At 39.5% G+C, this 24,857-nt stretch overlaps 2 protein-coding genes across 21 annotated transcripts in view; one reads left to right on the top strand and one right to left on the bottom strand.

Annotated features, from left to right (window-relative positions):
• The window catches only part of LOC139967080 (uncharacterized), a 354,423-nt gene that overhangs the window by 284,043 nt on the left and 45,523 nt on the right, over positions 1-24,857 (bottom strand). The gene's annotated exons all lie outside the window — the stretch shown is intronic.
• Positions 3,421-24,857, top strand: part of LOC139967077 (gamma-adducin-like) — a 33,502-nt gene continuing 12,065 nt past the window's right edge. For 5 of the 11 annotated variants that reach the window (XM_071970792.1, XM_071970791.1, XM_071970794.1 and 2 more), the window contains exons 1-6: positions 3,421-3,525; positions 4,656-5,436; positions 9,507-9,671; positions 10,482-10,898; positions 11,916-12,025; positions 12,863-12,955. In XM_071970792.1, coding sequence (XP_071826893.1) covers positions 9,648-9,671; positions 10,482-10,790 — 333 coding nt within the window. In that variant the 5' untranslated portion in view covers positions 3,421-3,525; positions 4,656-5,436; positions 9,507-9,647 and the 3' untranslated portion in view covers positions 10,791-10,898; positions 11,916-12,025; positions 12,863-12,955. Of the gene's footprint in view, positions 3,526-4,655; positions 5,437-9,506; positions 9,672-10,481; positions 10,899-11,915; positions 12,026-12,862; positions 12,956-14,948; positions 15,219-22,719; positions 23,572-24,857 lie in introns of all 11 variants that reach the window. The other 6 variants (XM_071970784.1, XM_071970787.1, XM_071970786.1 and 3 more) reach the window with 6 other exon arrangements.

The raw sequence follows: 24,857 nt of genomic DNA on the forward strand, positions 1-24,857 counted from the left end.
AGGCTTAAAATCATCGTATCCAGCTGCTTTATCAGGTTTCATGCAAGAGGTTGCTGTTTTTAACAACTCCTCCTCACTGACAGGATGAGAAAACATGGAATGAGTGTTAACATCAATGTTAACAGATTCCTGTGATTTACGTTTGTGGTTGATTTAACTTGCCAGTGATGGCCCCAGATTGACGAAAAAGTCATTAAATTTTATTAGCAATATCATGGTCGGTGTTAATCTCTTTGTCACCATCCTTGAAAGAAGAGGGATACGATGATTGTTTACGACCTTTATGGAGTAGTTGGTTAATGGTATCCCATGTGCCTTTTGGGTTACTCCTCGCATTATAAAATTTATTGTTGAAATATAATTTTCTAGAAAATTTGATAACATGATTGAGCTTATTACGATATTGAGAATAAATAGTTTTATTTACACCAGACGGGTTCTTAATATGACTTTTAAATAGCTTATCTTTTCTTTTGATAGAAACTAGAATACCTGCAGTAATCCACGGGTGTCTCTTTCGACGTTTCTTAGATTTGGTGACACATTGCTCAGGAAAGCATTGATTATATATGGCATTGAAATTGTTATAAAACATAGAATAGGCAATGTGTGCATCAGTTTGGGATGAAACATTTTCCCAAGAAGCATCTCGGATTGTTGAGAAGAAATTCTGTACATTTGTCTTGCAGTAGTTCCTTACATACATAGGGCCCCTTTGTCTACTTTTGTGTATGGCAGTTTGGAGAAATATTGGATAATGGTCACTGAGATCGCTTACAAAGATACCAGTTATTAGTTTGCAGTCATCATTGGTTATAACATTATCTAAAAGAGTTGCAGAAGTGCAACCCACATGGGTAGGTTTGGTAATAGTAGGAAAAAATCCACTGGCATATAATAAGTTTAAAAAGTCAGCAGATTTAATATTGTCAGCAAGATCAATATTATAATCACCCATAATGTACGCACTATGTCGTTCATTGGAGAGTTGGGTTAAAATTTTGTTTACGTGTGTCAGAAAAATATGCAGTGAACTTTTTGGAGGCCTATAAATTACGCCTATGGTATAATTTTTCATTGCTGATGTTATGTCAACCTCTATGAACATTGACAGAATCATTGAAAATGCTTATATCGTTTCTGAGTTTGAAATTTAAATCTTTGTTGAAAAATGAACAAACACCACCACCTCTCCTTTCGGGACAATGCCTTTCAACAAGCGTATAGTTATTGATATGGATTAGGGGGGATATATCTGCAGTAAGCCAGGTTTCGGTAAATCCAATGACAGAGAAATCCTTCTTCAATAGAGACGTAAATGTAGTTATGTCGTCTAAGTTTTTGTTAAGGCTTCGACTATTATGGTGGAATAAAGACAATATGTGTTCGCGAGACATCTTGTTGTATGAATCAATATCCTAGTAATTGCATGCGATAGCTTCCTCCCCTGTTTCAAGGTATTTTGCAGCTTGCATCGCTATAAATAAATAAATGTACCGTATAACATGAACGCCATCATCTTTGCATAGGTTCGGCCGAAGAATCCTTTGTTCTGACATTTCTCGCTCTGCTGAGATTAGGAATAAATGTTTTCTTCTTTAGTCTGATAGTTTGAAAGCCGTCTTCGTCTAGGGATATTTGCCTTTTGTGGGGTTGGATGTTTCCCCTTTGTGTGCTTGCCCCCTCCATCCGCTGAGATCCAGTCTCCGGTTGTGTTCTCCGTTGTTCTACTACTTTTTGTGTTGGCAATGTCGTCTTTTGTTCAGTTCGCTGTTGTTGGTGGGTTTTCTTTGACTCCTGGTTAGGATTACTCGGGTGTCTGGATTTCGCGTTATTGTTCTTCTTTGCTGTTGAATCCGTGTTTTGTTCGGATTTCTGTGCCCTGACCTCGTTAGCTTCTTGAATAGCGTGATCGTCCTGTTCAACCGACCCAGTGACTTATCCCTCAGACTGATATTGTGTTTCGTTTTCATGTGTATCTAGGGTCGAGCCAGTGTCTGTGTTGTCATGGCGATACTCTTCAAACGTTCTTGGCATTTAAAGCATCTGACCTTTGGGCAATTAGCTTCCCGGTGCCCTTGGACATCGCAAACTTAACATTTGTAGTTAGGACAGTTTCTCCTGATGTGATCGCTTTCCAAACACAAATTGCATACTTTAGTTTGACCATTGTGCGTTAAGTTCATATTAATCCCGTTAATTCTAATTGCGTAAGGCAAGCTCTTGTGTTCTTCAGGTAGTTTTAACTGTACATATCGTATTCCGTTCCCGATATTTGGGAATCTGGGGAAGGTCTTTCCTTTCCATTCGCCTCTTATTTTACACCCATACTCACAAAGTTTTCCTGTTAGATCTTCGTCCTGTATGAATGAAGGTACTCCGAAAACACTAACAGTTAGGAACGTAAAAACAGTAGAAACTGATTCCCATTCACGAGGAGTCCACTGTCCAAAATAAGATCAGCTTGTTCCTTTGCTTTTAATGTGATAATCCAGCATCCTAAAGATTTCACACAACTTGCAATTCCATCTCTACCAACATCATTCATGATAGCATACAAAATCTCAGTATCTTTATATGAACTGTCGGCAACTCTGATGCTACACTCCTTTAATTTCTCCACTGTCGCAGAATCCATACTAACAATCTTGTAGGCTAACGAACGTCGCAGGACGTCGTTGCCGAGATCTCCAGCAGAAAAAGTATTCCAAAATTGGAACAAAATAAAATTTTCTGCTAAATGTTGTCTCAATTAGTGTCTCAAATAATACAATTTGCAAGATGTAGTGAAAACCACACTCTATTGGTTGGTTATCCAATTTTTTGACTTCATGAAGTCAGACCAACTTAAAATTGATCTCAAGGATTGGGCTTTTTGATAGGTCTATTTATATGTAGAGATATGCACTAGTTAATTGCAATTTCAGCCCTCCAAACTAGTGTAGGGATATGCACTTGTTAATTACAATTTCAGCCCTCCAAACTAGTATAGGGATATGCACTAGTTAATTGCAATTTCAGCCCTCCAAACTAGTATAGGGATATGCAATAGTTTATTTGCAATTTCAGCCCTCCAAACTAGTGTAGGGATATGCACTAGTTTGTTTGCAATTTCAGCCCTCCAAACTAGTGTAGGGATATGCATTAATTTATTTGCAATGTGACCCTTCAAACTGGTGTAGGGATATGCACTAGTTTATTTGCAATTTCAGCCTTCAAAACTCCAGGCAGTTGCGGGTAAGGAACCTTAAAAAGTTTGTGGTCAGGACCATTGACAACGTAGTTTATACACGAAACCTAAGATTTATGTATATATCCAAAAAAATTTGTTATTTTTAATTAACTTTCCCTGCGTCAGTTTATCATCAAAAGCTCTATTAGGTAATAACATGTTTCATTTGTAACTTTTCTAAGATTTTGACTGATATGATGCTTTTTTTGTAGTTTGACGTGAAGTTAGGTGTTGCAGAAAATGTACGTTTGCAGTGTATGCTGAGGGCAGCTATGGAGACCAGGTACAATCAGGTAAGTTTGTTCCTCACTTTTTAAACATCTTAGGTCCAAGCATGTGTTATATTATGTGATATGCCTGCTACTACTGTACTAGAGCCAATAATTATTTCAGCATGTGACAGAAGACGTTACAAGTATTCATATTTGCTTGCATTTCATTTTTATGTTGTAGGTGATTTCTGTTGGTAGACAGCATAAGGCTAGATAGGTTGTACATATTCTGCAGTATTTGCCAGTACGCCCTCAGTTTTATCACAAGTTTTTGTAGTATAAGATGGCCGTGTCCATGTGTATGATAAAGGTAACTGTTGTGTTCATATTGTTGTTGGCGTTGGTACATATTAGTATTCCATGGCATTGGGATTAGTTGGTCATATGCACACTTAGAGTTGTAATAAATAAGCTGTATTGATTCCCTTTAGCTATCATCTATTGACAAAGCAAATATTTTTTTAGATAGTTATGGATTTTGGACAAATTTAAGATTTTATATCTTATTTTTTTTTATCATATGTTGGTTATAGCCATGATTTTTAGAATAGAAGGTTAATTTTTGACATGAGAAGCATTGTGGGTTGCATGGCATAAGCATTTAAAAGAGCCTTCTACTCCTTAATATTAAAGAAGCCATTCACTCTTTAATATTTTCTGAGCATTAAAGGAGTGTTCCAACATTTAAAAGCTAGTTTATGATTTTATCAAGCATTGTTTATTACACATTTGTTTTCCTTTTCCTCCTATTTTTTGATGTAGAGCTTGCTAGTGGGGAACAAAATACCAGCGCTTAAAGAGAAAAACTGAGTTCTGCCTTCCCTTGCCATACTATATCTCCCCCCCCCCCCCTTGGATGTCGCAACCAGACTCCTCTAACCACCCAATCCTTTACATATAAACAATGTCCAATCAATTGCCAGGTAGTGTTTATAGAGTTATAGAACAACAGTGTTTGTTTCAATTATCTAGGAGACTTCTCTGCATATGCTGGTCTTCTCTACTGCTTTCAAATGCTAGCTAATGGCTAACCTGATCAATTGTCTTTCTTGATATAGTTTTGCCTTCTTTTGTGTAATCTAAATAATTAAGTCACTCACTGTTTTATTTAAAGGCAAAAATGAACTAAGGGATTTTTTTTGGATCAACAGATAACTTCTGGAGATGAGTGGAATAACCCCAATGTTGGATGCTTCTCGGCCAAAAGATGTTTTTCTCATCAACTTCAAAGCAGTTGCTACATATTGATAGATAGTGTTCAAAGTTAAAAGTCTGCGAAAGCAATAGTAATAATAAATCCAGACCAGGTACTAAATGCATTTAACATGTGCACACTTCGGCAGCCGCTGCTGTGAGTATCCACCTTTATAATTACTTTCATGATTCTTAGAGCAGGTTCCTTTTTTCTTTACTTGGATTTTGATCATTTTCTTTAACATCTTTAGCTTGACTTGTCACATTTCGATTTGTTTTGATTAATACCCAGTTGGCTTTATAAATTTGCTGACCACAAAAAAAAAAAAAAAACTACCTTAAAAGCAATGATGTCATAGATTATGGAGGATTTTTAAATGTTCTTTGAATATTCAATATGTTTGCCTAGCATTACCCTTCCTGCAAGTTGTTGACCAAAGCAAATCTTTAAAAGCAAAGATGTCATAGAATATGGAGGATTTTGAATTTTTTGCTTTGAATCTTGACAGGTCTCAACTATGAAGTGTGGCCTTTTGTCGATGAGTCAAGAAGCCTTGATTTGTGGTGAGATCTCTACACTATGACTACACGGGGATCGTGGTCGAGGAGGAACAGGAGGATCAAATCATCAAAAACAAGATCCTATTCTTGCATAACCATGGTATCGTCTGCTGTGGTGGGTCCATAGAGGAGGCGTACTTCCTATCCCTCAACTGTGTAGCAGCATGCGAGATACAGGTAAAGAATTAGCTGGACTTGGTCCAACGTGGTCGGATTGCTTGTAAAACTTAGCAGTGTGAGGCCAAATGTTCTCTGGTTATATTACAGTTTGTTCATTCTCCTCCATTTCAGAACATTTTCGAGACCTGTGAAATTTACAGAGTTTTCCTTTTTTAAGCTGTTTTCTAAAGAGCCGGGAATGGGGTAAGGGGGTTGAGGGATGAAAATGGACAAGATAAGTCAACTCCAAACACAAAGTAAATGGTATGGATTGAGTTAATCTTTGTTATGACCCTCTCCTCTGAGAAAAGTTATCTGAAATTTTCAAACTGTTTCCAAACAATATAATCAATTTGGAATTTTTATTGTCTTGGGAATGATTGTATCTCCTAGCCTACACGGAACTTGATTTTGCCATTAGCGTAGTCTACTTCTGTATCAATATGTAGTCATTACACTCTTCTAACTCTCTCCACCTCTGAAGATTCTGCTTCTGTACAAACTTTTGTTTGCTTTTCTCCGAGTCAAACTAGGCTCTGAGTAACAGCAGAAAGTCACCTGCAATAGCAAAGCCTGCTCCATGAAATGAAAAGAACAGCGGTTGAAGAAGTATGTTTGACTGGAATAATTGCTAGTCTTGATGCGACTTGCCGACTCCAAATCGGATTTATGGATTTAGATTAAGGCATAGTAGGGAGATGTTTGCTTTCTAACATGTATGGGCACTAATAATGTTGACATTCATCGATAAAATTCCCATAATATTCTTTTTGATGTCTGACCCCAAGGGCAAGGTTACCCACCTGGGAGATGTGTTTCATTATTGACCTTGGAATCCAGGGTCTTTTGGCTACTGTAAATCCTTAGAAAAGCTACCAGTTGAAACTGTGGGAAAAATCTCACTTAGAGATCTTTTATGAAAGTCATAATTGAGTTTTCTATTTGTTTGTCTTGAAGGTTCAGCAACACACTTTACTAGTTGGTTGGGATTACAAGTGGTGGGGGAAGTGGGGGGTGTTGATGGGCAGGAATGGGAGTACTTGGTCCTCTCTTCTCCCTGCAGCATCAAGAGCTGGTTGTCTGGGTTTTGTCAACCTACAATTTTATCAATCGGTGTGTGTGTGTTTTTTTTTGTCGAGTCTGGGTAACAAATAATGGTCGTTACAAAGCGGATTATCTGCTTTCTAATAAAGCCACCCTTACCTTACACAAATATATTCGATAAGTATTCAAAAAGTATTCAAAGATTTCCTCAGTATTCAGAAAATTTACCATATAACACACAGTACAAAATAAGTATTCCAATACTAATATGAATAACTATAAGCCTTCCTCACAGCCAAAATATGTAAATGAGTGAAGTATTCGAATACCTGTTAGGTATTCAAATAGGCATTCGAATAGGTATTCGAGTAGATTTGGAATAGCTATTTGAATGCTTAGCTCATTTACATATAAGTATTCGCTCATTTAAATAATTTGGCTCTGGCGAATACTTATAGTTACTCGAATACTTATTCGCTAGTATTCGAATACTTGTATGCTAATTAGTTATTTTATGAAGGCTTAACAGGTTTCTGAATACTTACTCAAATACTTATTGAATACTTGTATGCTAATCAGTTCCAAGTAAGGAGAGTTAGGAATTTGGCCAGCTTGTTGTCCTAGTTATTGATTAAAACTCTCCAAACAAATAATGAGAATAACCAGAATTCTGAAGTCTCCTTTTTTATGCAACAACTATAAAATTACAAAACAAAACAAAAATAAAATACAGCTTCTTCAATTTTATGTATCTTGTAGCATTCATGCACTTGTATGCAAACCGTTTGTTCATCTCTTGTGGCTGTGGCTCTGTCCACTGGTTTCTGCCACACATACTGTGAATGTACTCTGAAGATAAAACAAATAGAAATAATTAATAATGATAGGGCACAAATATACATTGGCACAATAACCACCCACCAGAAACGGAAAATATAATATATAATATTCAGTGCATAATGGACGTCGCAACGCGAGGGAGAGATGGGTGGCTTTAGACCCCACTTTTTTTGCAAGCAAGCATGTTTACACATGTCTTACAACATGTCACAAAGTTTATATATAACCTTACTAGCCCTCCCCCCCTGTAATTATTAAAATGATAAAAAATTTGGCCATTGCATATAACCACATATGAAAAACAGAAATGTAATCACATTAAACCCTGCATGCCCAACACTCAAATGTTTTGCATTTTTATAACGCTATTTCAAAGGTAAGTAAAATCTCTGTAGTACGGTAAGAGAAACGTCAGACTTGAACGTGAAGTTTGACTAGGTAAAACTAGGAAACTAATCCAAGTACTGAATGTCCAAATAATTACCAAACATAGGTATTGCCCCATGCACCCATAAGAATAAGCTTAACTGTAGTAACCTTATAAGTTTAGGCCTAAACAAGAAATATTCTACACATGTAGCCTTGTCTTAGTTTAATTTGATTATTAATTTTATTAACTGCAAATATGCTGTTTATCGTTGCACAAGACAGGATAAAATTAAAAGTTGATCTTGGTTATTGTGCCACTGTCAGAAAGTTTCATATGATTACACATAGAAATGAAACAGAATAAAGGTCAACATACCACTTATTTTGATGATTTTTCTAGAATACGGCCGCTTTCCTCTCCACTTTATCAAGCAGACTGCATTTTCAGTTGCATTTTCTTTGTCCATCACCGACTCTGTACTAACTTGTTGATCTTTCATCCAATAAATAACACATTTTTTAGGCTTGGTCTTCTTCGATGGGTCAACAATATTTTCCATATTCTTGGATAACTGCAGCAAGTTCTGAACATCCATTATTGGATATTTAGGCCTAGGCCTATCGCTGTGGGATAAAATTTATTTTCTTCCAAGTTTCAGTCTAATGTTAATCAAGTTCAGTCGGGCTGCAAGGACTGGAATAAATTTAGTCCGACTCAAAAACTGAAACATTTATTTCTGCGAACTCAAATTCAATCTGCTAATAAAAGTTGAATAAAATTCAAGAGGAATAAATATCTGTTCAAAAGGGAGTATTAAGCACAGAATACTAAAACAGTAAGTCTATGAATATGATCGATGAGATTTTGGAAAGGCTTCAGTTTTCAATCCTCCGCGGTATATTCAAATACTGCCGTGCCTGTGCACTTCACCTTGGCCAGAAAGCGTATTATAAATACTAATGTGATGACACTAACATCATGAAAGGAAAGCTGGGATGCTCCTGAGGGTCTTTGTAAGTTTGATGAGCTCAGCTTGTGCCCGCAGGCGTCCACAGGATTCTGTATCAAATCGTTTGGAGAAGAGGCTTATAAACACAAACATCCGTTTTCCTGATAGTGTTACAATGCTTCTATTGTACCTCATACATATTGTACATAATGCTTTTGCCTGTTTGCTATCAAGGTGCTTTGCAGAATCCAGGCATTGGTTATATCCACCATAGAGAAGTTGACATCTTTTTGTTCATTAAAGAGCAAATAATCAAATAGCCAAGTTTGGTCCAGTTTTGTTGACAGACAAAAAAATTTTGTTGGATAGGAACAAATGAAGTATTATTGCCCAGACAGACAGTTGGCTCAAATATTTGCCTGCTGAAGGAGAAGTGCATTTCTGTGCTTGTTCTGTAATGGCAGTATTTAGCTCTTTTGTCCCTTGACAGAGAGATGGAAGACAAAATGCTTCAATTGAGAAGGATTCAAAGGTTTCATCAAAAGGACGAAATTTCAAACCAGATTTAAGCTAAAAACGACTCTTTAGTGGGTCTTGTATTTTTGAAGCATAAATGCCAAACGGATGGTTTCTTCGGCAAATCATGTACGATTTTGTCGTCCTCTTATATGAAATTGTTGAGTTTCATTCTTCGGATGGCATATACAAGATGACAAATATAAGAATCTCCTTAGTAGTGTTAGGACCAGCAGAGCAAAGTCGGCAACGAGAAACGACAAAGGAGGAATAAGAGAGATTAAAAGAGTCGCTCGTAAGACTTGTGTTCGATAATGTAGCAACAAACTGCATTCGAACGCTTTACCGTATGCTAATTATTCGTGACAGATACATGCCGTAGGCCTGGATAATGTCATCCACCTACCGGATGAAGTCAGAGACAAGGTCGGCGAAGCGACTGCCAAGGACGCAGGTGGGGTCAGTGAGACAGGACACAAACTGAAGGTCGGTAAACTGGAGTTTGAAGCCATGATGAGACATTTGGACAATATGGTAAGATTTCAAAATGCAAAAATTCCAACTCACTTGGCCTGCAACGTCTGTGCAGCAGACCAACTAGCCTTATTTGCATTTAAAGATCTGGGCAAACATAGCAAGCATTTACTATGCTAATTGCCAACCGATGGCGTCGCTAGTTAACGTATGAGGTTTTTGATCATATGTGTACCAAGCTAATACGCTTTATTAAGTGAGATAATTCAGTGAGAAGTGAGTTGTAGGAAGTCAGTGTGGATAAGCAGGTAGCTTCGTTCAGTCAAAGTAAACAGCTGTGACGTATCAGGATGGTTGGATACACCATTCGATTTGATTTGTGTCTTACTTGAAACTCTAATTGTTACAGCTTGATACTCTCTTAGATTCACTATATATATATATATATATATATATATATATAGTATTGGCAAGCTCTTGACTTAATAATCAGAATGGTTTCATACGCTATTGAACATAATCGATACTTTATCGGTTTGGGGAACTTCATGAAGCTCCCCCATGTGATCTGTTGCACACCCCACCCATTTTGAAAATATTTTCAAGATCACCTGCATCCAAAATTGTGCAATATTTCATGGAAATGGCATAGAATCGGAATGTTCCAATTAGTTTGTCCTGAATGCACCAAAGACAGCGAATGTGTGAGATTTTCAAAGAGATACTTGTGGAAGACTTGATATGTAATCATTTCATAAGTAAAACAGCAAAGATGGAGGAATGTTGTGCTGCTGATGTTAGATGTAAGAGTGACTTAGATCTACAACCAGCACAAAAATTTGATCACAGGAACTTTTTAATTTGTTACAGGGTTACATAACAGGCAACGTGTACGGCCAGCCGTTTGTGAGACACGAACTGAAGCCCAAGAGCGACGTCGCCTACCCAGCCGCCTCCACCAACTTCATCTACATCTACGACAACGAATTTGAGAAGAGCAGATACGAGTCACCGATCAAGATGTTGAACAGGAGGCAGGCAGAGGAGAAGACGAAATGGCTGAACACGCCAAACACATACTCCAAGGTGAAGGTAGCCCAAGAGTACACCAACTGGGGAGAGGAAGGGGAAGACGAGGGCTACAAGACAAAGATACACCTGAGTAGTAGTGACATGTAATTGGTGGTAGGCACATCATCTGTTTGACAGAATCACCCGACACAATCCTTAATTTTGGGCAATTTGGGGACTTTGACAATTCAAGACATCAAAGAGGCACTTGCCAAGGTGATGAAAATGTTTTGATTTTAGCACTTTCCAGAAACAAAAAAATATAAATCTAAAATGTCCTACAGATGGAATTATCAGAAGTTAGTCATCCTTTGTTTGTTTGATATTTATTTAGCAAATGTTTGATCTTTTCAGAGGGAGAACAAGGATAGAAGGGTTGTTGGGGGGAGGGGGAAGCGGGATTGTCACCATTCTGGACAATGTGATCCGGGGCGGTGATTTGTTTCAAATATTGATGGGGTACATTTGCTTGGGTGCAGGTGCGTAGCAACTTTCATCCCCCAAATTGTTCTCGCGCTTTGTGATATTTTGTATATTACTAACTAAGCGGAGCGCCACCATCGGTTGGCAAGCAGCGTACAAGAAAATTTCTGGTTTTGATAGCCCCCAGATCACCGAAAATGGCACTTCTCAGGCTTGAAAATGACCAACCAGATGTACACTTTTGCCTGAGAACCAAGTTTTTTCCAAATAGTTTTTTTTTTCATCCATTACCTATTTTAAGATTGACACCAGTCACACATCATGTTGGACCTCATTGCATCTCCTGTGGATCATTGCTTTTGTAGGTAATACCACGTAACGGCCCAAAATACCCGTCAGCCCCACTTTTCAAGGTTTTAAAGCCCATTATTTGTTCAGAATTTGAATAAAAAATTCACTTCAAACATGCCCATAATGTTGCACAAAATATCATCTATGGACAACCAATATATAGAAAAAAAACCTTCAACCCCTAACAGACCTGTCAAAATTGCACGAGTAGAGGGAAGTATGATGAAGAATGTTGGTCAGGGAAGTTTCGAAAATTCAGACACAGTTAATGATATTAAAACCTCTTATAACAGCTACTATAAAACTTCCATATCATAAAAAAAAATACAAAAAAAAAATTGAGGGGGGGGAGCGGTCTCCCCCTTCGCCCCCTGGCTACGCTCCTGCGGTTAGAAATCTTGTAGGAAACAGGCCAAATGGAAACCCAGTAACTCTTCTCTCTGGTTACATTTTTCACAGTGGGTAGGTGACAAGGACCCCAAGAGTGGTGATGCAGTCGCTATCACCGATCCACAACAGTTTGCAAGACAGGGACAAGGTTATAAGGAGTACAAGAAGAAGGTTAAACTGTACGTTGATGACGTTATACACTGTTATTTCTAATTGATTGTTTTATTTTTGTTATTTGTCACCACTTTCTCCTTCCTCTCACTTCTTTCCCATTTTTTCGCCTTTCCCCTAATTCGGTCTTCCGAGGAGTGAATGATGTATCTGGTATGTTATAGAAAAAGTGGTAAAAAAAAAAGATAATGTAAAAGTGTATCAGTGGGTGTTGCCCTGGATTCGTTGAAGCGGACTCCACACGTAGGTAGGGTTCTCCCCTTGGAGGGAGCGGACTCCCCATTTAGGGAGCCATTTCCACATGTAGGGAGGGTTCACCCAAGAAAGTTTTTTAAGATGTGGTATTTACTACTTTTGTATTTTTATGGTAGGTTGAAGCGGGTGGGTGTATATTTCCTCACGCCCCCGACCCCCTTCCCACCCAGGATCATTTTACACACAGCAGACCCTTAGCCAGCCTCAAAAATTTGCTGTGAGAACTTTAAACATTCTTAAATCTCTCCTCCTTAGTATCACTATTCAATGTCCTCTTATGTTATGTGTCTTCTTATTGCTATGTTATGTGTTCTGTCATTCTGACATCTTTGATAGATGTCCCAAAGAGTGTCTGCCGGTGAAGTTTCCGTAACCATATTACCCAGAAATGAAAATTTGATGAGGTCACACCTGCATCCAACAGAACGAGGCATTTAGCACTCATGCCACATGCTCCTTGCAGCTGGTGCCAGGACTGCGGTGGCAAAAAGGCATGAATTTTTAATGCCTCATCCTTAATGGCAGAGAGACTATGAATAGAAGTGTTATAATGTTACCAACGAGGATGTTGTCTACTCTTTGAATTTCAGATTAGGCAAGAGCGTTTTGGGGATAAGACACACCCTGGACCCATCTCTGAAGTTCTGGCAGGTATAACTTATGGAGATGCTTGCAGAACACAGGTGCGTTGGAATTTTCCTTGTCTCTGGCCCCCCTACCTTCCATTCTTCTCCCCACCCCCCACCCCCTCTGCATTTATCTATTAAGTCCACATTCTTAAAGGATATCTCTTGTTTTAGATTATGAAGAGCAGAGCCACCCACCTATTTCTGTTTATAGATTGTTTATGATTTGCATACTAGTATAAAGTATACCTACTAGGTTCAGTAGTATGTCAGCTGATAAGGCTTTTTGTTTCATGGACAAGACCGTAATAAGTTGGTGTAGGGTTACATAGCAGTTGTACGGGTATGCTACTGTAGACAAGGACAGAATAAAGCGCCCTCGCTACCTGTTGTGTTCTAACGCGTCTCATACCAGCACAACAGTGTCCTGTTTCATTGAAGCTTTTACACTGGTTCGAGAGTAAACCACTTGTATCAGCCCGATGACCCTCTAATAATATTGTAAACATTGATCAAGATCTAATAATATGGTAAAGTTTGATCAAGGTACCAGTTTACTTAAGAATAGAAAGTCTTTTTTTTTCTGTCTGTAGTTAGGTAATAGCTTGGCTGGCCTATCCCCCAATCCCAACACTTATTTTTATGTTATTTGATTAAGCATTATCTTGACCGCACCTACCAATGGGCTGCCAAAAACTTAAGTATCCTTGCTTAGAAAAATTGTAAAAATCTTCATCATTAATCCAAAACAAGCACTAAGTAATAGAAAGAGAGAAAATAAAAGGAAGGGGGGGGGGGCAATTTTGTTTTATCAATGTGCCTGGTGTGACAGTCGTTAGGATATGATTCATGTGTACTTATTAAAGTGTGGTGAAAATGACGGATGGTCTCCACATTCCTGCCGTTAGGTTCTATGTAAGTAATATCAGTGAATGTACCACAAGAAAGTACATGAGCTACAGGAAAAAGTTGAGATATTAGCCCTCCTCCCACCACCCCTGCACTCCACCCAGTAAAATGTGTGGGTAAATTGACACTGAAGCTAGTAATTGGACATGCCACTGGAGTTGCACTTCATGTTAAAATCAATAGGTTGAACAAACTTCCATTGATAAGATCGAATTAATTGATCAATCTCAACTTACTGAAGCCAGCTTACTCGGAAACAAATATCTTTCAGTTATGGCTTGTTTTGATATTCTTCATTAATGATTACACAAAGTGATTGGTTTTAAGTGTAGAAATCATGTCACCTTTTATGTGAGTCATAAATCAATGCTTTGCTTTACTTTTGTTGGTGAACTCGGTTTGATCAGTGCTGTTCTACCCAACCTCTACCCCCACCTATCCCCACCCCCCAAATTGCAGTTGTTTTCGGATCAGTTTGACTAGACTCACATGTTTGAAAGACTTGCCTGCAGCTTTTGTTTACTTTTCAATTGAGTGTTTTGTTTTGAATTTATTTTTGAAGTGATATTGTTTTCGTAAGCTTCACTTTCACCCTTTTTTGCATGAAAAAATGTTTTTATGGTAATGTGTGTATCTTTGCTGAACATCAGATAGAAAAAAAATACAAGAAGATAATTTCATAATGAAACTATAGTTTAGAGAATTAATACCCAAGAGATTCTCAAAGAATATTATTTTAGATTTGCCAGATTTTCTGAAAACATCGGTTCTGATCCTGCCAGACTCTATGTTTATTGTTCAGTTAAAGTAGCATTCAGCTTGAAAAATCTCAATAAAACACCAAACCATGTATTCCATATCAAATACGAACATAATCGATGTGCAAATGATAGAAATTACACAAAGAGGAAGTTTTAACCTCCGACTATGTCCATATTAGCTGTTAGCGTTAGTCTTTACCATGTTTTTACTGTTTCTAGTTTTAGTGTTTGACTAACAAACAGTTTAAAACAAAAAAAATGGGGAAAAAAGTGCTCCTTTAATCTAAATTGCCTGCATGGAATATAGCTCCACTTTTAGTCAAATTACAGTAGTGCATGTCACCTTTAAACCCTGTCATTCTTCAATCTCCTTAAACTAGATCCCCCAAAATTGCTTGACTTACTCTCCAAACTACGATGTTGCCTCGACCAAAAAGAGGGGAGAAAGGAGAAACTGTCGTCTTTCTTAATTCAGCCATCTTTTTGGGCATTTGCTACAATGATGTGATTTTGCTGTGACGTTGTCACAACTTGTCACAACGTGTCACAAGTCTGTATTTACTCTGTCGTTGTCGTTGATGTTGTTGCAAGTTTTGGTTTCCTTCCCCACTCGGTCGACCAGGATGCGCCACTGTCGGATTCTCGTGACGGTATGTAACCAGGCCAACAGGAATAGGAAATAAATTTAATAACAAAAGCAAAACAAAAGCGCATCTTGAGAATAAAAGCAATCGAAATATCAGCATTTTGTCACGGTGGATTTATATTGCAGACTTGAGGTTTCTGTATTATCTATGAGGACATTATTAGAACAAACATCAGTAGCAACTGAAGTTCTCTCTCACCCTGTTTACTTCATCCATTTTCATTTTTCTTGGTGGTGAAGGGTGATGGGTGTGGGGAAGTGGGGGGTTAAATGCCACCCTGAATATTTAAAATATGCAAAATTCTTAAAACCACAGAAAGATCAAATGTAAGAGAGGATCAAGATGTCTTACTTGACTTTTCATATAGCAGAAGGGACAGAGGTGATCAGGCTAATTAGCCATGTGAAGTTGCACCTCTTTGGGCGTGGGTCGGAGGGGGAGAAATACACCAAGGGTTTCGTACAGAAATATTGCATAATATTGCCTTCACCTGGTGGTAATTAGAATTGAATGAAAAGTGTAGTACGTTAAATGCTACTTCACAAAATTGATTGATCTTTTAGCTTTCAATGCAGTCTTCGTCTCTGAAATGCTCTCTCAACCGATTCTCCATTCAGTGATAAAAGGACATCTGGATTCAACTTTAAGTCTCTGCTTGTTTGTTTGTTTCTGTCCTCTCTAAATATGAAAGTCTCAATATCTGTCCCATCCATGTTTTGCCATGCCAAGCATCATATATTTACAGACTAATTGCACCCATTTCGACAGTGCTGAAGTAAAACTCTTTAAAGTGTTTTTAGGGAACTATCTAGTAGCTACTTGACCCGACTGTCAACTTATTTTCTATGGTATCAATTTTTCTTTAAATCCATTCGGATATGGGTATTTTGAGTTTTTCATACGACGTAAACACAAACAAAAATGTTGGTCATGAATAGCACACAGCTCCTCTGTTTTTACTTACATTTCAAAACTGAGTAAATTGGTTGGTTTTATAACTTGCCTCGTAGTTGTGTTCTGATGAATATCCTTCATTGTTTGTACTTACTTTCATGTGATATTTAGGTATAAAGCCCCATTATGCTTTCCATTATAAACACGAACAAACTGTTCCCTAACCCTAGTTTGGTACCATTGTGTAGTTAATAAGCAGACAATCTTGTAGGTGCATTGTTTGCCAAATATTTTGGCTGAATCTCAGAGAACGAGCGAGAATAGAAACCTCCAAAACATTATTATTCAGACCGTCCAGATGGAATGCATAGTGAGACTTTAACATCAAAGGACAAGATGTACAGTGACCTTTGAGTTAATGTTATATATTCTTTGATGGTATGATATTCCTTTTATTACCCTTATATTTCTTACATCATGGTGAAGCGTGTAAAACCTACCTTTATAATCCCCACCGGTTTCATACACAGTGTATCAAAGACTGGAACAGTATGAACTATCTTTTTAACTGTTTCCATTCATTTAGAAGATAGTGTGCTTAACAGGTCCCATTGGCCCCAGTAAGCTTTTGCCGCCCTATCTAACACTAATCTGCTCCCAGGGAGGACGAGAACCACTCTCCTTCCAATTCAACACTGGCCCAATATTACTATCCTTTAGTTGGTACCCCCTGAGCTGCTCCTTGGTACAGCTCTCAACCTAATTAGAGTCCGCCGTAACTATGTTACATAACCCTGGGGTCTCTTTCGGAGGGTTGGCAGGCAATGCTCCGGAATGCACCATGGGGGGATCACTTCTCGACAAAGCGTCTGCATTGGCATGCACTCTGCCAGGCCTAGTTTCTATCTGAAAATCATATGTGCCCAGCACTTCCAGCCACCTAGCTACCTGAACCTCGGGGGATTTAAAGTTATACAACCAACGGAGGGAGCCATGATCCGTGCGTAACAAAATTTCCTGCCATAAAGGTAGTGGCGGAAATTCTTAATAAAAGTTACAACAGCAAGAAGCTCTCTACGTGTTATGGAATACTTCTTTTCACTACTGCTTAGCGTAAGACTGGCATAGGCTGCAGGATGTTCTTCACCCCGAATGGTCTGAGACAACACAGCCCCTATTGCTGTATTGCTAGCATCAGTATCAAGGATAAACATCTGACTAAAATTTGGGTAGGCTAATGCGGGAGCTGTCATCAGTTTAGATTTCAGAGTCTGAAATCGTTTTTCACACTCCTCAGACCACAGAAACCTTTGGCCTTTCTTTGTTAGTGCATGTAGGGGACTGGCAATTTCTGCAAAGTTCCTAATAAATTTCCTGTAATAGGAACACAGTCCCAGAAATCCCCTTAGTTGCTTCAGTACGTGTTGTAGGAGGGGGCCAATCTGTGATTGCTTCGATCTTACTGGGATCGGTACCCACCCCGTGATCAGAGACAATGTGACCTAAATTAATACTTGACTTCCTTTTTGAGCAAGTCACACTTGGAAGGCTTAAGCTTCAACCCTGCCCCCTTAATCGGTCGAAAACTTCTCCTAGGCGTACTAAATGCTCCTCTATCGTGGTGGCATATATTATGATATCATCGATATATATAAGACATATTTGCCAATGTAACTCACGAAGTACCTGCTCCATTAATCTCTGAAAAGTGGCAGGGGCGTTGCACAATCCAAAAGGTAACACATTAAACTCATAAAGACCACTACCCATTGAGAAGGCTGTCTTCTCCCTGTCTCTACGGTCCATTTCGACTTGCCAGTACCCACTTTTTAGATCAAGGGTAGAAAACCACTTAGCCCCTGACAATGCATCTAAGCTATCATCTATCCTAGGCAATGGAAAGGCGTCTTTATTAGTAACGTCATTTTACCTACGATAGTCTATACAAAACCACAAAGAGCCATCTTTCTTTTTCACTAGTACCACTGGGGAGGACCACGCACTCTTAGAAGGAGAAATGACGCCTTGCGTCAACATCTCATTCACTTCGGCCTGTGCTTCTACCTGTTTATGAAAGGGGAGTCTCCTAGAGAGCTGTCGGATTGGGGTTGCATCACCCGTATCAATGCAATGCTTAACCAACCCAATCCTTCCTAAGGGGTCACCTTCGCAAGAGAACACACTACGGTCATCCTGCAAAAACTGCCTCAAACGAATACGCTCACAATTGGGTACACCCTCCCCACTTCGATGGAGCAAATCTTCCATCTCGGCCGGTAACCCACTGGTATAATTGTTCTCTACCTCATCTACCTCCACAACGTTGGCAATGGGGGAAACTATGCCTACATGGGTACCTTTGTACAATGTTACAGGATTCGAAGTACCATTTAATAGTCTAATAGGGACAGTCCTTCTAGAAGTATCAACTAAAGCAAGTCCAACCATAACATGGCGGCTTTCAGGCACTCCAGGTTTAGTTTCCAGTAGGCCTGGCCCATTCAGCTTCCCCGGGGGCACTCCATACATCAATTCTAACACCCCTGACACCATAATCTCGCTCTCTGCAGGGATAAAGACTGTCTCAACCAGTGCTACCCTAACTGGCTGATCCAGCGGAGTCTCACAAAGAGGAACAGCTAAGCGGGTCCTACCAACAAACAATAGGGGTTCACCTCCCAATTGTATCAAACATTCATGTTCTCAAAAGTCAATTCCAAGTAAACCAGGGACAGTGATACCGCCAACTAGGACTTGCACTGGAATCTTCAGGGTGTGAAATTTGAAGGTTAAGTTACATTTACCTTTTACTTGGAGTGGCCTACCATCAACATCGGCAAAACTGGCTCCCGTCTCAGTAAGTGGAGCCAAATTACCTGCAGAGCATAAATGCTCCCATGTCTGAACACTAATGATGGTAGTACCAGCGCCAGTATCTACTAAAAAAGCAATCTCGGTATTAGAGATACATATATTTGCACACAAAGCTCCCCCTGACTTGACCTTCTCCCCATTTCCAAAACGTTGCAGGGCTTCAATTTGCTCAGTCGAGGGGCACTCCTCATCCCCGACTGACTCTAGTTTCCCGATCCCTGTCTACTTGGCTAAGAGGGACAGTACCGGCTAATGTGACCTAACTGCCCACACCTCCAACACTGCATGGGACCAGGCCCAGACCCAGTCAAAGGGGGTGATTGACTTAACCTAGCATTGTCCTTCAAACCTTTTCCCAATTGTACTTCCAGCCTATCCAATCTTTCAGTAATTCCGCCAACCGTATCCGACGATGCCGAAACAGTATAGACAGAACGCCGGGGTTTCATCACTCCCTCTGCCTGGTCAATAGCCTCCACCTCCAGGGCAAGATGCAGAGTATTTTCTATTGTCTTGGGTCTACCCCTTCGAACAACAATCCTAGCCAAGGGTGTAGGAACCGGGGGGGGGGGGGCTGGGGGGTGCCAGCCCCGCCAGTGAAAAATGTGGAGGGGCGGAAGTATCATTCCGCAACCCCCACCCCACTTCGCAAGTCAGAAAACCCCTTTTCATTTCCAAATGAGAAAAAAATCTCATTTGGAGCGTCAAATTGCATCTAAGGCCAGGTGAAAATACAAAATTAAGTTTACAAAACGGAGTGGGTGTTGAAGTGTGCTATATTGCACCAAATTGCATCTGAGACCACCTGGAAATGCAAAAAATTCCAAAGGGGAGGGGGTGTCCCCCTCCCCTTAGACCCCTCCCCAGGCCGGCCATCAATCTTCAGCCCCCCCACTCAAAAGTACCTTCCTACGCCACTGATCCTAGCATCCCTGTCACGTAAAGCACCCAAAAAAGACTCTAGAGCTAACTCGTCATGTGCTCGCATATCAAGGCTGGGATAAGCCTCTATCACTTCCCGACGGATTGAAGAGCACAGCCCAGGTAAGGTCTCACCCTCTGCCCGTACTCTAGATCTTAATTTTGCCCTTCTAGCGCTAGTCAGGGCTGCTGGAGCAAAAAATCTAGAAAGTGCGTTTACAGTGGTCTCATAACTACCACGGTCTGTAGATGATAGTCCCATATATACCTCCTGGGCGTGCCCAGTTAACTTAGCTACCAGGATTTTTGATTTTTCTAATTCCGTCCACCCATTAATCTCCGCACAGACTGTAAAATGAGTCAGCTAATGATCCCACTTTCTTCTCCCATCATAACTATCTGGTATAATAATAGGTTTACGGAACGAGTCACCTAAGGCATTTGAATTACGAACCCCTCTGCCTGGCGAAGTACCCCTATTATATAACCAATCCCTATCCCTGGTAAGATTAAATTGACAAACCTCAGCTTCTCTCTCCATTGCCTCTATCTCGGCAATAAGCCTCTCCACAGAGTCCCCCTCGCTCTCTCGTCGTGCAGCCATCTCGCCTCCTTCCAGAAACCAGGCTTACTTAAAGGTAAAGAAACTTGGTATGATATTAAATTTTCAAAATAAAAATAACTCGCAAATACCATGGGGCTCCAAAGCCCTGCCAGCAAACTTGAAATAGGGAGGTGGGGTGACAAAAATAATCCCACTTCTGACACCAATTTCTGTAACGCCCTTGTACCCCGGCCGAGCGGTAGCGTGGGAAATCAGGCAGCTGGAGGCCACTTGATGTCAGGGCAGGGGAAGGGGGGAGGCGAAGACTTATGCTAGCAGGGCTTGAACCAATACACAAAAAAGAGAGAAGAATATAGTTAAAGAGAACTGGGTCTCAAATCAACAATTTAATAGCTTAATTAACTTTAAACATACACTTAACAAAAATAAGGCAGTGACTTTCTGCCGTACACAAATATAAAAGCAAACAACGTTCCGGGCAGAGATTCAGTTTAAATAAATAACAAATACACTACATACCAGGGCGTGGGCAGCACGGCTCTTAAGAATCACGAGAGTGAATACCTGACACGTGGCGCCAACGGCAGACTAAACAAATACTGCCTAATGTGGTCCCGCCCCGATTAACTTCTGCAATACCTCCGGGGAGAGCCCTAATTTGACCCTACCTCCGGAGTCTATAACATGCAAAGAAGCCAACCAGGACGGGAAATTATTAGTTGTACAATACAAAAGGAATCGCGCCCGGTAGTCAGCCCTCACTCCCGGACCCGCTCTCTAAAATAAATGAACCTTGCCTTTAAAATAATACTATACTCTAATTGCCATGCTGCTCACCGCTGGTCTCCAGTTCTCTGCCCGAACTTCAACGAAATAAATTAAGTGTCCACAAAACAAAATACATAAGAAAAACAACGTCTTAATTAAACAAGGTAAAGAGAGCAAGTGAAAGTACAATAGATAAACGGTAAACAGAACAACTCGCGTAATAAAAGAGCGAATGCCTGGAATGCTGGTGATGGCAGACGACGGGGAGAGCGAAAGAGACCTGCATAATAAAACAAAAGTAAATGGAATGGTGAATGAATGGACAACAAATCGCAGGGTAAATTATTCAAACAAAACGGGAAAACATATTCTTAGTAGCCCTGGGCGCATTCTAAATACGGGGTACACGCATCCCGAACAACCCAGGGCGTAACAATAGTACAGTATTCAAATGGTAGCCTTTACTGTAGAGTTGTTAACTCTATTGTTCACTCTGATAGTTGAGTATAATTAAGTTACATAATATATGCTGCAAGACACATGGGGCGATATTTGATGAAGGAAGTACGTTCCTTTGTAGCTACTTGTTCTGTTTGCTATATGATCTAACTGTTAACAATGAATTATTTGACAACCTGTAGGCTTTATTTTCACACTCAAATGAGTACTTATTTATGATTACCCACATTGTTGATTATTATAGATGTGATTGAACACACAATATCACAACCTAATTAAAAGGCTTGTATTAGTATACATCTCTCTCCAGAGGCTCCAGTTCACTGTACTTTGATCAAGGGATGTCATTTTCTTATCATGTTTTCAGTTTTAGTACTCTTATCTTTTATGTTACTGTTTAATTATCATTCAATTATGGTGTGTATGTATGCTGTTGATAAATAAAAAGGATTCCAGCTTCCACAGAGTGGTAAAATAAATGGCTGTCCTTTGAGTTTCTTATAAAGCAAAGATTTATATCAGAGCTGTAACATTATGTAAATGTGGTTTTCTGCTTCTTAATCGATCTTGGTGTCCAATTGCACTACACATCCAACAAATGCAGATACCCCCTCCAACCATACCAAAGATAAGAATGGGGTTACACGGCCCTTGTAATAATAATAATGAGCAGTTATTTTTACAAAGCTTAACCAAACACAAATGTGGGAGAAGCCCGCGCACAGGCGTATGGATCACAACTTACACTACGGGTGGCTTCCAATTCAACATTTTATATAAAATTTAGAAACTCATTTCAGATGGGAAAACTGTAGACTGCTCTTGGATGATAAACCCACCTTACATAGAACCTCCTGATTGCCAAACCTCATTGCTTCAAATGCCATTGCCTTTATCCACTCGATCACAGCACCAGTGGTTCATCCTAGATGAAACCTGGCAGAGGGGGGGGGGGGGGGGGACACCTAAGATACAGTTACAGCAACTGAAGTAGATATAACTTTTGATTCTATTAAAATTTAGCAAACCTCTCCTTTACCCAACCTCTACTTCAAGACATGCATAAGGAACAGATGCTCTAGAACTCTGCACAAAAAGGTAAGACTGTACTTTAAGAACAAAACCTCTACATGGATCAGAGAAACAGTGAATTTCATTTAATACCTTCATTTATATTGGGGAATGGGTTAAAAATTCAGACAGTTTATCTAAAAAATCTCAAATGTGACATTTTATCACAAAATTCAAGCAGTTTTTGCCAAAATTTGTTGTATCTGAGAATGTTCATGCAGCTAGCTAAACAATTTTAGGTTGACATTTTTATGTCAAGATTCGCCCCAAGAGTCCGGCCCCCTCAAAAAGTGTAAATTATTATCTTTAGAATGTCTGTCCCATGGATACGCCAGACCTACACCCTCGCCCCCCCCCCCCCCGGGTTGATCATGACAGTACGCCTACTGTCCCGCCTAGGCCTAATGCCAGACCAACCCATTCGAGTAATGATATATTGGTCATTAAAACAACTTTTGTGACGAGATTCGCAGCGAACTCAATAAATTATCTTGACCATGCAACATGTTTAATGACCTTAGGCCTATGTTATGATAACATTTGAATTGTTTCGTTGTAAATGTAATGATTTCAAATGGATATGCATCTAGCATGTCATTGCTAGTTTATTTTTTTTCAATTAATACGTTGATATATTATGCGGTGTTTGTCCCACATGGCTTGCCATAGACGCACACGGTCGTGGTCAAAGGTTAAGCAACGGAGCGCGAATTATGATCTGTATATAAAGCTCACGAAATGTTACACGAGCAGTACGTGCAGTTCGCTTCCTGGCAGCCGTTGGCTAACAATTCATACGTAATTGTAATTTGTAGCCTATTCTGTATGGGGGGGGGGGGGGGGTAACTGCCAAAGAATGTGAATGGCAGATATATTCGCCAGCTCGAAGGTTGTGTATTAGTTTTATGGAGCAAGTTAGTACTTCACATTGTTTGAGTCAGCGAGCGTGAGAAATTACGCTAGCCTATCATATAATAGTATAGCTTAGGCCTAACGATAGGCTAGCTCACGTAGGCACTGGCGTCTATACTAGTTGGAATGCTAATCTAGGCCTAATATGATTATTTACTAGACAATTAACGTAAGTAAAGTAGGTCACTTTATATCTTCCGACAAAATACTAGACCTAGCTGGTTGGGCCTAATTACTTTCTGGTTAAGGCTAGTACAGTTAGGCTAGGCCTAACTTAATTAGCCTAGGCCTAAATGTCTTTAAATTCCTACCAGAGTAGCCTACCATAGCCTAGGCTATGCCATCTAGCACTTAACAATAACAGTAACACATCCACAAGAAACTAACTCGCAGCCGGACAAATTAGCTTAGGATGAAAGCTCTCTTTCCTTTTTTTTTTTTCCATCATGACAGGCAAGTCCGTTGGTTTCTTCTCCAACTTCCAAGAATAAAAACAATAGTTTCCTCCCTGAAATTATTTTTAGGGGTTGAAACCAATGTTTTTCAGGGGAGGAAAGAAAGACGGCTTGGCTGTGGAAAGAATTAATTTAGGTAGTGAAGCAACTGCACGTAGTAAATGTGTCTTGTGATTTAGGAGAGTTTGGTGAAAGAAAGGAACATATTTCAAGAGACACTTGTACCTGTAGTAATTGAAGAAACTGGTAAATAGGAAAACAAGGAGAGGAACCAAGGAGGGCATACCTATAGGCTAAATTTTCTATGTTATTTCATTCCCACAATGAATGCCATTACAAGCAAACGACCCATTACCACTATGAATTCCACGCATTTATATTACCCCATGTTCGCATACAATCCTATGCAAACAATCTATTAACAATTAACTATTAACAATCTATAAACAATCTATTCACAAACACTTTTTTATCTTCCAATCACTGAACAGTTACACAAGGAAGATACCTGGTCACATTTTCTATTTTCATACTATCACAACTTTCTTTAGCTTACTCTACAAGAATATGCAGTCAGAGCCTACAGAACAACAGTCTCCTCCCTTGAAAATAGTATGTTAGTTTCCTTAACCGTGTTATTTTTCACCCTTAACTTTACCTTTCTCCCTTTAAATCTTTTCTTACAGTTATTCCACTTACAACATCTATTCTTTCCACATAGCC

Source organism: Apostichopus japonicus, chromosome 4, assembly GCF_037975245.1.
Source record: "Apostichopus japonicus isolate 1M-3 chromosome 4, ASM3797524v1, whole genome shotgun sequence".
Lineage (NCBI taxonomy): Eukaryota > Metazoa > Echinodermata > Holothuroidea > Aspidochirotida > Stichopodidae > Apostichopus > Apostichopus japonicus.